This window comes from Narcine bancroftii, chromosome 1 (genome assembly GCF_036971445.1).
Source record: "Narcine bancroftii isolate sNarBan1 chromosome 1, sNarBan1.hap1, whole genome shotgun sequence".
In the NCBI taxonomy this organism is placed as follows: domain Eukaryota; kingdom Metazoa; phylum Chordata; class Chondrichthyes; order Torpediniformes; family Narcinidae; genus Narcine; species Narcine bancroftii.
In genome coordinates, this window is record NC_091469.1 from 351,967,760 (window position 1) to 351,982,894 (window position 15,135).

Sequence of the window (15,135 nt, forward strand, 5' to 3'; positions counted from 1 at the left end):
TGAAGTACAAATATGGAATAACTCATGGTACAATGTTTGCACATCATCAATTGAAAGCTTATTTAAAGGATAAATTGGGAAACAGCTTGAGATTACCTGAAGGAAGCAGCTTTGAATACGTGATTACAGACACAATGATAATTAAAAGATTTATAACCAACATGTACATTAAGCTGCAAGATAAGGAAAATGAAATAAACTATAAACCTAAGCAGAAGTGGGAAATAGATCTAAACATAAAGATAAAAAATGAGGTATGGGAAAAGTTATGTTCTGGAACTATGACGAATACAATAAACACAAGGTTATGCATGATACAGTATAATTGGTTACACAGGGTATATGTTACTCCTCAAAAATTTTAAAAATGGGATTCAACATTATCAGATACTGTAAGAAAGAAATGGGAACAGCATTACATGCAACTTGGGCATGTACAAAAGTAAATACATTTTGGGAAGAATTAAATCAGATACTAAATAAAATTACAAAAAAATAACATACCAAAAGAAAAATATATTTCTTTTAAGTAACATAAGTAGTAGAGAATTAGGCCTCAAATTAGATAAAGTGCAAAAAAAAATTCATTATGGTAGCCTTAGCGATAGAAGAAAAATGTATAATGTCAACTTGGAAAATGGAAGAGAGCATGAGAATACAGCAATGGTACATGGAAATGAATAAATGTATTCCATTGGAAAAAAATAACAATTTAAAAAATAAAGTCACAATGTTTGAACAAATTTGGGAACCATACATGAAACATATCCGGAACATACATGGAACATATCATTGCCTACAACCTCCATTCCCTAAAATAGGAATGAAAATTATAAGACAACAAAACGACTAGATTCAGTGTGTAATAAATAGATGACACATTTTTCTTGTTTACTTTCCTTTGTGTGAAAATATTGTTTTATGGTTTTATTGTATTGCATATGTTGAATGTTTATGGGTATTGGAGGGGGTGGGTAGAGGGGAGGGAGGGAAAGGTGGGGGGGGGGGGAAAGAAAAGACCACTGTAAATTTAATGAGATACGTTTGTACATATTTTGGTTGATGTGGTTCACAGAGTGAAAATTTTTAAAATTCCAAAAAAAAGTAATGCCATTTTGATCAGAATTGTATGAACAAACCTCTAACCTAGCCAATGCAAATACTAAACTCCTACAGTGATTTCCTGGAAGTTTGATTTACTCTATTAATTTTGTTGTGCTAAATGGCAGCTGCACAAATTCTATTGCGCAAATGGGAAACTCACAAATGTAACAAAATTAGGTAAATTTACCTGTAAAAGATTGTTAGGATTATTTTTCTCCCCAATCACTGTTTTAAACCCCACCTCTGTAGTTCCTGAAGCAACTGCCTGCAGAGATCACAGCCACTGCTTCTTTGTTCCTCAAAAAGCCCCTTTGATGTGCAACTTGCAGAAAGGTCCAATTTCAAGACGAAAGGACTGTCATGAAATTGTAGGGTCTGGTAAGAATAAGAATTATTTGAATAAACAGCAGTAGAGGCAGCTATGATGTATGAAAGATATTTTATTCAATGACAGAATCTCATTCCTTGAAAAGGTACTGGTAAGCCACCCTTTTGAACTACAAAGTGCATCACCAGAAACACATACTGTAGATGCTGGAAATCTATATCCATGAGAAAGACATAGAAACATAGAAACATAGAAGATAGGAGCAGGAGTAGGTCATTCGACCCTTCGAGCCTGCTCCGCCATTCAACGAGATCATGGCTGATCTTAAAGTTCAGTACCCCGTCCCCGCCTTCTCTCCATAATCTTTAATACCCTTATACTGAAGAAATAGATCTAATTCCCTCTTAAATAGATTTAATGAACCTGCCTCTACTGCCCTCTGTGGCAATGAATTCCACAGATTCACCACCCTCTGGGTCAAGAAATTCCTCCTCATCTCGGTCCTAAATGGTTTGCCTATTATCCTCAAACCATGGCCCCGAGTTCTGGATTTTCCCATCATTGGAAACATCCCATCTGCATCCACTCTGCCCAGTCCTGCCAGAATTTTATAGGTCTCTATGAGATCCCCTCTCAATCTTCTAAACTCCAGCGAGTACAATCCCAATTTGCACAATCTTTCCTCATAAGTCATTCCTGCCATTCCAGGTATCAGCCTGGTGAATCGCCTCTGCACTCCCTCCATTGTAAGAACATCCTTCCTTAGATAAGGTGACCAAAACTGCACACAATACTCCAGGTGGGGTCTTACCAAGGTCCTGTATAGCTGCAGTAAGGTATCCTTGTTCCTATACTCAAACCCTCTTGATATGAAGGCCAACATACCATTTGCCTTTTTAACTGCCTGCTGTACCTGCATGCTCGCCTTCAGAGACTGATGTACAAGTACCCCTAGGTCTCTCTGCACTTCCCCATCTCTTAATCTATTGCCATTCAAATAGTAATCTGCCCTCCGGTTTGTATTACCAAAGTGGATAACCTCACATTTATCCACATTGTAGTGCATTTGCCATGTATCTGCCCAGTCCCTCAATTTATCCAAATCACACTGGAGCTTCCTGACCCCTTCTTCCGTGCACACAACCCCTCCTAGCTTAGTGTCATCTGCAAATTTGGAGATATTACATCCAATCTCCTCATCCAGATCATTAATGTAAATTGTGAACAGCTGGGGTCCCAGCACAGATCCCTGTGGTACCCCACTGGTCACCGCCTGCCACTCAGAAAACGAGCCATTTATCCCAACTCTCTGTCTTCTACCTGCCAGCCAGTTCTCAATCCACATCAATACTTTGCCCCCAATCCCATTAGCCTTGATTTTGGAAGCCAGTCGTTTATGCGGGACCTTATCGAAGGCCTTTTGGAAGTCCAGGTACACCACATCCACTGGCTCTCACTGCTGGATATCTTAATTATGTCAAACAGCATCTGCAGAGAGATAAATGTGTAATGTTTCTGATCAATGACCTTTCAGGCACAAATATCAGCCACATCACTGAGAGCTTCAAGTTATATTTTAGCTAGATTGGGAAAGGATAGCAAATTTCTGGGTGGCATGGTTGGCGTAGCGGTTAGCACAACGCCTTTACAGTGGCGGCAATTGGGACTGGTGTTTGAACCCCACGCTGTCTGTAAGAAGTTTGTATGTTCCCCTCATGTCTGCGTGGGTTTTCCCCGGGACCTCCAGTTTCCTCCCACAATTCAGAACAGACCAGGTATGTAGGTTAATTTGGTGTATGTAAATTGAGCAGATGAACTTATAGCACGATAACAGGCCATTTCAGCCTACTTGTCTAAATTTTTTTTTAAATCTTCCCTCAAGGGCTTTCCACAATCAGTTATTTCATGATCAACTTTGCTAACACAATTTAATTAATCTGGAGTTTAAAAGCTTAACAGATTTAAATTTCTAACATAATATGGTCTATGGTGTCTTAGCATCAACAGTCTAAGCCTCTGAATCATGACTCAAGCAATATTATTGATATGCTACAATACCCACAAGATCTCTAAACCTCAAATCCCTGACAGCAACACAATGAGCTCACTTATTTGCATTTGAATTTTAAACACTTCAGAAACTTTAATCACAGTATTACTGATAATGGCCAATTTGATAACATTTCTCAAGGTTTGTCCAATATATTGAATTGAATGTCATCTCTGCGTTACTGTCAATCTTCTACTTCCCTGAAACAGCACTGATGCCCTCTGCTGATTGTTTCTGAAACAGCTTTCATATTACAGTCATCAAATAATGCTTGTCTTATTTCCATCCCCAGGAATCATCAGGACAGCTTTATCAAATATGGACAGAGAGGTTAAGGATGGATACCAAGTGGTTGTACAAGCCAAGGACATGGGTGGCCAAATGGGGGGATTATCAGGGACCACAACTGTAAACATCACCCTCACAGATGTCAATGACAATCCTCCGAGATTCCCTCAAAGTAAGTACCTCTCATGATCAAATGCTTATTGTTACAGCAAGCCAACTAGCTTAGCAGGTTCATTGTAATCCTCAAATATCTCATCCCATTAATATTATACCCAATTAAAACTTAATTCTGTTTCTTATTACCTTCAGGCAACATTGCCCATTGTTTCTGCACAAGTAAATGACATTTAATATCATATAGTCAATTATTACAATCTGGCAGGTTATTGCAATCTACACCCAGCTCCTCTCATAGCTTGCTGGCTATCTACTGTCAACCTTCCCTCTGCAATGGGACAGCATGCCACTTTATCAACTCTGATGGTCCAAGTGGTCACTTTCCATTACCTCCTGTCGTTAATGATCATCACCAACTGCCAAATTTACTCTATTCATCACATTCCCCCTGAAGGTATTAACCACTTTCCCCTCTATAAACAACTGCTACCCCTCCACCATCAAACCCCAAAACAAACTCAATCAGACTTTCATTCAAGGACTTTTACTTTGAACATTATTTATTATTGAATATTTATTTATTGCTTTGAATGTTTAAACATCAAAGTACCCTGCAATACAATCCTAGAAAATTAGTTGGTGACAAATTGAGAAGGAGCATTCAGTAGGGCATCAAGAACCTTGATTCCCTTTGACAGTATGCTGTATAAAATTATCAATTATATTCAGACCTGTTTCTGAAAGATAACAGGGTTATACCACTGTGACAGTAGGAAGTGCTACCCTTGCCACCATCATTCAGGCCCTAAGCAGTCCTTCCAACTGAAGTAACTCTTCGTTTGTGAATCTGCAGGTGCTCCCACTGTAACTTTTTCCACATCCAGAAGACTGGATACTATCTCCCTTGCTACATCCTTCAAAGTTCTTTACTCCCTATTGGTCTTCTGTTTTTTTCTACTGTGAACGACAGGCCACAAATATTTATAAAAATATTCTAATGCATACTTATTCCAAAATGTAACTTCTCCCACCTCAGCCTGTAATAGACTGAGGTAGTCAATATTTTTATTTTAATATATCTATGGAACATTTTACATCTGTTAAGTTTCTCACTAGACTACTCTCATGTTGCACTTTCCCTTTCCTTATCAATGCATTTGTCATTCTTTTCTGAATGCTGATACATTCCCACGTCAGGCTTATTGATTTTGCAAGAATGTTATCCTTTCCTTTGATATACTACTTTAGCATCTCTTGAAAGTCACTGCTGGACCACTATTTTCTATTTTAATCACTGCCTTAAAGGAACCGCATGTCAGTGATGTATATGTGAAAATTACTTTTAACAGTTTCCCAATCCATCATACCTAACTCATGTCTCTCACCTTTGTAGTTTGCTTATTCATGTTTAATACCTTTGTTTCCATTTGAACTAAATCACTTTCATATTTTATGTGAGATGTAATGTGGTGCATTTTATAAAGTTAAGCCAAGGCAGAACATAAGCAGTGAATAGCAGAGCACTGAGCGTGTTATTGAACAGTTAGATCTTGGGGTACAAGTTCACAGATACCCAAAAGTAGCAACATAGATAGACAGGAGAGTAAAGAAGGTGTATCCTATGCCTGCCTTCATCAGATAAAGCAAGTACAAGTGTTGGGCATCATGTTACTGTTGTACAAAATGTTGGTTAGGCTACATCAAATATTGTGTGTGGTTCTGGTCACCATGCTATACGAAAGAGACTAAAGGGTGATCTTGTCAATGTTTATCAAATCATGAGGGCCATTAAATAAGGTGAATGATTATAGTCTTTGTTTTTTAAAAAAAGGTAGGAGAGTCTAAAACTGGAGGCCATAAGTTTAGGTCAAGAGGGGAAATATTTAAATGGGATATGAACTTGAGGGACAACGTTTTCCACATATGGATGTATGGAATAAAATGCCAGAGGAGATGGTAGAGGCAGGTAGAGTTAGGTAGAGTAACCACTTTTGAAATATATTTAGATAGAATATCAACCAAAAGCAAACAAATGGGACAATCATAAATAGAGATCTCAGACAGCATGGATGAGGTGATCCCCATGACCAATTTCCATGCTGAATAACTATATAAATTGATTAATTTTGACTGTCAAGGGCTTTTCATATTTCTGATTGTTCTGTTTAGATTCAATAACATAAAAACTACTAAAATTAAACAAAAGAATGATAAACGTGTATTTTTAGAAAATTACCTTATAAAAATTAAAATCTGTTAAGCCATCTCTATTAATTAAAAAAATATACAAAGGATCTACTGGTAACTTCTCTCCTTAAAACTATTCCTCGACATTCAAGTTAAAAAGATTCCAGTGTCCAGACTAGCCCAGTGAAAGTTCAGCATGAAGATTCACCAGTGTGCATGCTGGGAAATTCCAGCACTACTGAATTCCATCAGGAATTCAATGCAAGGAACACAGCCAGGAAATCGCCAGAGGATAGAGAACAGCTGTTGAACTTGGTATCTCTAAGAAACACTAACAATTCACTGTTGAACAGCCAGCATTTCCCAGCATATTTTAGCCTGATAAAGTCTTCATTGTAGCAAAACATCCCAAAGTGCTTCAGGGAGATGCTTAAGTAATCCCCTCACAATGGCAACAGCCAAGTAACAAACAGTTAGCGTAGTGGTTAGTACAATGTTGATACAGCACCAACAACTAGGATTCAAATCTGGCCTTGTCTTTAAGGAGTTTATACATTCTCCCTGTGTCTGCATGAGTTTCATCCAAGCGCTCTGGTTTCCTCCCACCCTTCAAAACGAATGCAGGTTGCAGTCAATTGGGTGCAAATTGGCTGGCACAGGCTTATGGGTCAGAATGGCCTGTTACCACGTTGTGTGCCTAAATTTAAATTTAGATAAACTTTTTTTCATATATATACACACACACATCCAACTAATTTTTGGTTGCTGTAAATGGCAGAAGCAGCTGAGATTGGAGATTTCATCTTGTACCACTGGGGGGAGATCTGGTCCTGTCACTGAGTTTTACCCTCCCCCTTCTCAAATTATCTTTCATTTCAAATATAAATGTTGGCTTTCTGGAACATAGGTGCCAATACTGAAACATGATCACATCTCACCACTTAGTGTCTAATTTTTTTTTTTAAACAGGCCATTTGTTTAATGAGCACTGCCTCAAAGTGAGAGATCGAAATTGTAGACACAAAATTTTTCAACAAGCATCAATGTGAAGCACAGGAACCTTGACAGGACAATGGATATTAACAGTTAGCTATTTGAAAAGCACATGTTTGACAGTAATAGTTTGTGTGCTTACATGTATGTGTATCTATTTACTCTGGCACAGAAATATATCAGATGAGCGTCATGGAGTCAGCAATGGTTGGTTCAGCAGTGGGAAGAATTCTAGCGAAGGATGCAGATGAGGGGATAAATGCAGAATTGAGCTACAGCTTCATCAATGGTGATGGGATCAACACATTTGAGATCATCACGGACGAAAGTAACCAAGTTGGGGTCATCACCGTAAAGGAGGTGAGATATTTGCCAAGGAGAACTCCAGTACAATGCAGAGTGGTGGCAGAGTCTGGACCTCAGACATGCCATGCCCTTGCCTTTCAAATCCTCAAACCTCTTTCCTTTTGGCTTTTAATCTTATTTTGCTCTCCATAGCCAACCAAAGAACAACAACTTGCACTGATGTGACACCTGTAACCCAGCAAAATAAAAAATGCCTCAAGATGTTTCATAAGAATATAATTGAAAATAATTTTGTATTGAGATACATAAGAAAATGTTGAGGCCAAAGGCCTCAATCAAAGAAGTCTATTTGAAGGAGAGTCTTAAAGGACAAGAGGCGTTCAGTGAGCTTAAGAGAGGTAATCCCAAACTTAAGACCTGACGGTGCAATGGCACCATGGGCCAAGTGGGAAGGAATCAGGAGTTGTGGATCATCAGGAATGTGAGAGGTTGAATGTTCCATCAGGTCTGAAAGATACGGTCAAGTGTCTTACCAAGATCATTGTTGCAGCATGAGGTTACATTTATGCTTGCTGGGACATATGGAAGGGGGAATGGTTTGAGTAGAGACTGGAGTTGTCCAGAGAAGAGGATTGGAGAAAAGCAGAAAAATCTGAGGATTGCAGGGCTGGTGAAAATTGCAAAGGAAGGGTAAAATCACAGAGAATTGGAGTTAATAAATTATGCCTCAGAGGCACACACTTCCTTCATGAAATTATGACAGGGAAAGCAAGAATTTAAGGAGACAACCTGTCAAGAAAAATAAAACATGGTTTTGAAACCTGATAACCCTTTGAGGAGGGCATACATGTAGAGAGAGTTTCTTGTTTGCACTAGTTCTAACCAATTAGCCTAGATCTCATTGAAAATATAAGCAAAAGTTGAATTTTTATCATTTTTCACATACAATTGTAGAGCTCGGGAACAGATCCTTCAACATGTTTGCATTGCCCATGATGCCACATTAAACCAATCCCATCTGCCTGCTCATGGTCTATATTCTTTAATTCCTTGCCTGGCATGTTTATCCAAACACCTCTTTAACATGGGTATTGTGTCTGTTTCTACCACTTCCCCTTGCATCCATTCCAAGCACTTACCACTCTTAGTGCTAAAAAATTGCACATCTCCATCAATTTTCCCCCTTTCACTTTAAACCTGTGCCCTCTATTTGGAATTTCAACCCTGGGAAAATTACTGACTTTTTACTCTCCTCCTATAATTTTATAATTCTATATCCTATCACATCCAGTGCTCTAGAAAAAAAACAATTCAAACTGGTCCATTCTCTCCTGATAACTAACACTCTCCAATTCAGACAACATCCTGATTAACCTCTTCTACACCATTTCCAAAGCCTCAATTTCTTTCTTTAAGGTGGCAACTAGACCTGCACACCACTCCAAAGGTGGCCTAAGGTTTTATACTGCCCTAATATGATTTTCCAATTTTTATACTCAATGCCCTGAACAATGAAGTTTTATATCTGCTTTACATTCCTATCCATTTTCACAGAGCTATGGATCCAAAACCCAAGATCCTTCTCTAGAACAATGCTACCAAGGGTCCTTTCATTTACAGTTCTGGGTACTTTTCTTTAGAATTTGACCTCCCAAAATGCAACACCTCACAGTTCTCTAGATTCAACTCTTGCCATTTCTCACCGTTTACATCTGATCTATATCCTCCCTTTGAAGACTTTCCTCACTATCCACAACTCCAAGTTTCAGGTCATCTACGTGCATTCTAATCAGACCACCCTAACTTTTCATCCATATAATAGAGATCCCAGTCCTAATCTTTGTGTTAAATCACTGGCCACAGACCTCCAGTCAGAAAAACAACCCCCCACCTGTGACCAAGCCAATTTTGGATGCAAACTATGAGCTCACCGTGAATCCCATGTGACTTAATCTCTTGGACAGTTCTACCAGGAGCAAGCATCTCATGTGCTTTACTAAAGTCGATGTGGTCAATTTCCACTGTGCTACCCTCAACAATCATCTTTGAGGGGGGAGTCATGTAATGGAGTAGTGGCTGGTCAGGTGGAAACAGCCCTCTCCAAAGGAAAAAAGTGTGAAAAAAAGAGCTCAATAAACATAAAATACAGGAAGAGAAAGATAAAGTTACAGAGAAGAGACAGAAGATGGCACCCAAAGAGAAAAAGTAAGAATAACAGAGAAAAGGGAAGAAGGAAAATCACTGGAGATGAAAGAAGAAAGCCTTACCTGCACGTCAGAGCAGAGAGCCACCATGGAGAGGTGCAACCAATCTCTGGTGTTGGTGAGTCCCCAGAGGAGCAGTGTCCTCTCGACCTGCAGACTTTAAAAATGGCTCTCACAGCCAAGAAGAGGTGTGCAACTGCGCATGCACAACTCTTCGCACAAGTAAAAGAAAAGGTCAACGCCAACAGGAGGGGGACAGCTGAGGAGCAGCCAGCTGAGAGACGCCCAGTATCAGGGTGTTCAGCTGGGGGAAGTAAAGAAGAAAGAAGAAAAGAAGAATGGTGAGAAAGAGAACCAAGGGCGGGAAGAGGATGAACGGCAATGGGATGTCCGGCGGGGGGGTCAGCCTGCGGCGGGGGGCCCAACAACAGGAGACACACCAGCTGGAGGCCCAGCAAGGATACAGAAGCAGCTCACCAGAGAAGGATGAAGATACAAAGATACAGAGAAGAGAAGAAGATGACACAGACATAGATACAGACACAGAAGAAGAGGAGGAAGAAGACCAAGAATTTCAAAGGAAAGAAGAAGGTAAAATAGAAAATAGTTTAGATAAAGCCTTTTTTGAAGAAAAAATTAGGTCATTAAAAGAATAGCTATCATTAGAATTTAGTTCAATCGATGAAGATACAAAGATACAGAGAAGAGAAGAAGATGACACAGACATAGATACAGACACAGAAGAAGAGGAGGAAGAAGACCAAGAATTTCAAAGGAAAGAAGAAGGTAAAATAGAAAATAGTTTAGATAAAGCCTTTTTTGAAGAAAAAATTAGGTCATTAAAAGAATAGCTATCATTAGAATTTAGTTCAATCAAAAGAAAAATTAAAAGAGCTGAAGACAGAATGCAAAGCTTAGAGTTGGTCATGACTGAAATACGGAAAAGAGTAGAAAATGTGGAGGAACGAGAAGCTGCTGTAGAAATGGAGATAAATGATTTAAGAGGGAAGTTGAAAGAGAGCGAAAAAAAATTAAAGAGACAAGATTTATTGTCACAAAAAATTGACGTATTGGAAAACTACAGTAGGTGAAACAACATAAAAATAGTGGGCCTGAAAGAAGGCAAAGAAGGGTCAGATATGAAGGAATTTATAAAAGGATGGATCCCGAAGGTGCTGGGAATAACAGACTCACATGAAGAAATAGAAATCGAAAGGGCACATAGAGCGCTAGTACCGAAACCACCACCACATCAAAAACCGAGATCCATAGTGCTAAAATTTCTAAGAGATATGACAAGAGAAAACATACTGGAGCAGGCAAGAAAGAAGGTTAGAGAAGACAATAAGATGTTGGAATATAAGGGATAATTTTTTTTTTTACCCGGACATAAGCTTCAAACTTTGAAAGAAGAGGAAGGAATTCAACACGGCGAAAACAATCTTATGGAGGAAGGGGTATAACTTTATATTAAGACATCCAGCAGTACTCAAAGTATTCATTCCTGGGGAACGGAATAGACTGTTCTCAGACCAAAAGAAAGCCCAAGAATTTACTGAACATTTGCAGGACAAGAAAAGAGAGGAGGAGGAGTGACAAGAAGGACGACTGGCAAGAAAATATACAAAATTATGTAAAAATATAAAGTAAAGATAATGTGTATATATAAAGATTTAAAGATGGATAAGAGAAGGGGAAGAAGGGAAAAAAGAGAGCTTTGTTAGAAGTATAGGAAAATGGTGTTCTCTGGGGGGGCTGTGGGGGAGAATAAGGGTCACTGCGAAATCAGTTGACGCTTGCGAGTAAGTTCACAAACCAAACGGAAAGGGGAGTTGTGGTTGCTGTCAAAGGACAGGAGGCAATCCAAGGAGGGGAGGTTCATTTGGGGTTAAAGGGTTATTGCTTGTGGAGATTGTTGAGGTATTTCATGTCTTAAATGCGTTGTCATATATTGAGATTAAAAAGGAAAATGTAAAAAACAGTAATGGAAAAAAGGGATGGCAGTGGTGAAGAGGCAGAAAAGAAGTGAAAATAAAGATACAAGATGGGCACGTTGGACTAAATGACTATAAACATTAATGGAATATATAACCAAGTTTAAGTGTATCCCATTGGGGAAAAAAAAATCACATATAATTTAAAAGACAAAGTTATAATGATGGGGAAACCATATATGGAACATGGTACAAAGAGCAGGCCTAGGACCACCACCACCTAAAATGATAAGAAGATAAACACGATCATATTTAATGTGAATAAGTAGATGATACGTCTTTTTTGTTTGTATTCCTTTTGTATAAAGATATTGTTTTATTGTATTTTATATGTCCAATATTTACTGTTTTTGGAGGGGGGTGGGAAGGGAAAAAAAAGAGAAAACATCACTGTGAATATTTAAAGAGATGCATCTGTAAATATATTGGTTGATATAGTTCATAGTGCGATAAATAAAGAATTACAAAAAAAAACAATCACCTTTGAAACATCAATCAAATTTGTGTGGCAGGATTTCCCACATACAAAGCCATGTTGATTATTCCCATTAAGACCATATTTTTCCAAAAGCAAGTTAACCGAGTCCCTAAGATTCTTCTCCCGTAATTTCTCATCCACTGATGTAAGGCTTACCAGCTATTAATTTCCTGGTTCGGCACTGTTACCCTTCTTTAGAAAATGAAAGAAAGTTGGCTATTCTCCACTCTTCTGACACTTCATCCATGGCTAAAGAGGATGCAAAGGTTTACATCAAGGCCCCAGAGACCTCCTCTCTTGCTTCCCCGAGTATCCCAGGTTAGATCACATCAGGCAAAAAGTTGGATGGATTTGTTGATCATGATCGAGTTTATTGTCATGCACATTGTACAGAGTATATACTGCATGCACCAAAATTCTTACTTGTTGTAATTGAACGGGTACTTTACATAAACAATTACAAATACAACTAAAAATAACTTCAAGAGTATATTTAATTAAATTAAAAAGAGACAATGGACAAAAAGATAAAATATTCACAGTTATCCAAATGAAAAAAGAGACTTAGCAATAGTGCAGACAATCCTTTTGATGTATCAAAACAGTCCCTGATTAATGTGACAAGGTGAGGTTCAAGAGCCAAATAGGTGTTTGGGGGTGGGGGGGGATGGAGAAACTGGGTGATGGTGGTGGATGATAGCAGGGTTATTGAGTGAGAGTTCATAACTAATTAAAGGAGCTTACCCTAATCATTAAGTAGGACTGCAAGATTGGGACCTGAAACAAGGGACCCTTTGAAATGGTGTTACTACAGTAGGCTGTCCTATGAGTCCATACCTATTCTGGGAATGTCCAATGATGGTCACTCCTCTTATCCTCTTAACAATCTGATTCAAGTTTGTGAGTAAAACCAATGGTGTCATTTTGTGCATACCTCAGGCATTATTGATACAAAGATCATTTGTGATTGGGGGAATCAATTGAATATGCATTTTCAATCCAGAAATTATCTCAAGCACTTAGAAATAAATTATTTTAGGAATATGGCAAAAAACAATGCTACACACTGGTATATTAAAGATTATCAGCAAATTATCTCTGTGGCTTTGTATAGAACTGACACCCAGACTATCACCTTAAAATGCTTTGTGTTTTATTTTCCTGTTTTTGCTTTTTGAATTCTGCATTTCTGATCACCCATCTATCAGCTGAGGCAAGGCTGGACCTCAAAAATATATCTCTCTGTTAGATGTTACATTGGATTTACCTTCAGCAAACTTATATGACTTGAACACAAACTCCTGACCATCATATTTTCTCATTCATATTCCCAAACCTCACTGAGCACAATTAATACCTTACAACATCAACTTCAATGAAGTGAAGAAATAAAAGTACATAGGTTTGTGGATGTATCAAGTAAAATAAACATGGAAATTTCAATTAAATTATTAACTAGTCATTGCAAAAAGCAAGGAAATGCCTATCAAATTTATGAACCCCATGCAGAATATAGAATAGTTGGGCATCAAGTATGTTCTAAGCTATTGCAGAACAGTGCAATGAGAGGCATCTAAGGCCCATTTCTGAAGCAGACCTTAATAGTTTGGAGTGTACTTTAGCAAAGTCGCAAACTATTAGAGAAAGATACAGAAAGGATTTATTAAAATGGTACCAGATGAATGAAGAACCTGATATGATTTTATGTTAAAAGATTGGAGACCTATGGTTGTTCTCTTTAGTGAACACTGTTTGACCTGCTGAGTTTCTCTGGCATTATGTTTTTACTACAACTTTGTTAGAAGTTATGTAGAAACTGCTAACTTTTGAACAATGGAGGTTGGCCCCGATCCAGGCAGGAGCAAGGGGGAGATGGCGGCCCCGGCCTCGGTCGAGTGAGGCAGGCGGAGGCCCCGGTCCGGGCAGAGAGTGGGAGGCGGCAGCCCCAGTCCGGGCACAGGGAGAGCAGCGGCGGCCCCGGTCCGGGCGAAGGGTAGGCGGCGGCGGCCCCGATCCGGGCAGGAGCAAGGGGGAGGCGGCGGCGGCCCCGGCCTCGGTCGAGTGAGGCAGGCGGAGGCCCCGATCTGGGCAGAGAGTTGGAGGCGGCGGCCCCAGTCCGGGCACAGGAAGAGCTGCGGCGGCCTCGGCCCCAGTCCGGGCAGTATGGACCGACCGAGGAGGGGAGGCAGACCCCTCCAGCCCGGGTAAGAAACCTGCATAGGAGAAGGCCACTCCGATATAAAACCTACGACCCAAGGACCTCGCTGCCACGTCCCAGCTTGCTTGGCCACGGCACACGAACCATGGGTGTAAAGGGTGGGGCCAGTACTGCGCGCACTGCACTCCACCTAAAAGCTCCTTTGCGCAGGCCCGAGGACAGGTCCACATCCTCCCCCTCCACGTCCTCCCCCTCCACGTCCTCCCCCTCCACGTCCTCCCCCTCCACGTCCTCCCCCTCCACGTCCTCCCCTCCATGTCCTCCCCCTCCACGTCCTCCCCCTCCACGTCCTTCCCCTCCACGTCCTCCCCCTCCACGTCCTCCACGCCCTGCACGCCCTCCCCCTCCACGCCCTCCCCCTCCACGCCCTCCCCCTCCATGCCCTCCCCCTCCACGCCCTCCCCCTCCACGCCCTCCCCCTCCACGCCCTCCCCCTCCACGCCCTCCCCCTCCACGCCCTCCCCCTCCACGTCCTCCCCCTCCACGTCCTCCCCCTCAAAAGATGCTCACAAACTCAAGCTAGCATGCTGGAAAATCAGAACCATGCTAGACAAGGCTGACAGCCACCGACCTGAACGTCGGTCTGCCCTCATTGCACATGAACTCCTCAGACTTGACATCGACATAGCCGCTCTCAGTGAAGTCCGCCTGGCAGATGTAGGCAGCCTCCAAGAACGCGGCGCGGGCTACACACTCTACTGGTCTGGCAAGCCTTCGGATGAACGACGCCTATCTGGTGTAGGCTTCATGGTCAAGAACTTCATTGCCTCCAAACTCGAAAACCTTCCGACAGGCCACTCGGACCGAATCATGTCCATGCGACTCCCCCTTCAAAACAAGCGTTGCATCACCCTCATCAGTGTCTATG

At 40.6% G+C, this 15,135-nt stretch overlaps 1 protein-coding gene across 8 annotated transcripts in view; it reads left to right on the forward strand.

Annotated features, from left to right (window-relative positions):
• The window catches only part of LOC138749384 (cadherin-20-like), a 262,479-nt gene that overhangs the window by 196,865 nt on the left and 50,479 nt on the right, over window positions 1–15,135 (forward strand). For 7 of the 8 annotated variants that reach the window (XM_069910637.1, XM_069910651.1, XM_069910663.1 and 4 more), the window contains 3 exons: window positions 1,354–1,482; window positions 3,775–3,942; window positions 7,240–7,427. In XM_069910637.1, the coding sequence (XP_069766738.1) occupies window positions 1,354–1,482; window positions 3,775–3,942; window positions 7,240–7,427 (485 nt within the window). The remainder of the gene's footprint in view (window positions 1–1,353; window positions 1,483–3,774; window positions 3,943–7,239; window positions 7,428–15,135) is intronic. The other variant, XM_069910668.1, reaches the window with a different exon arrangement.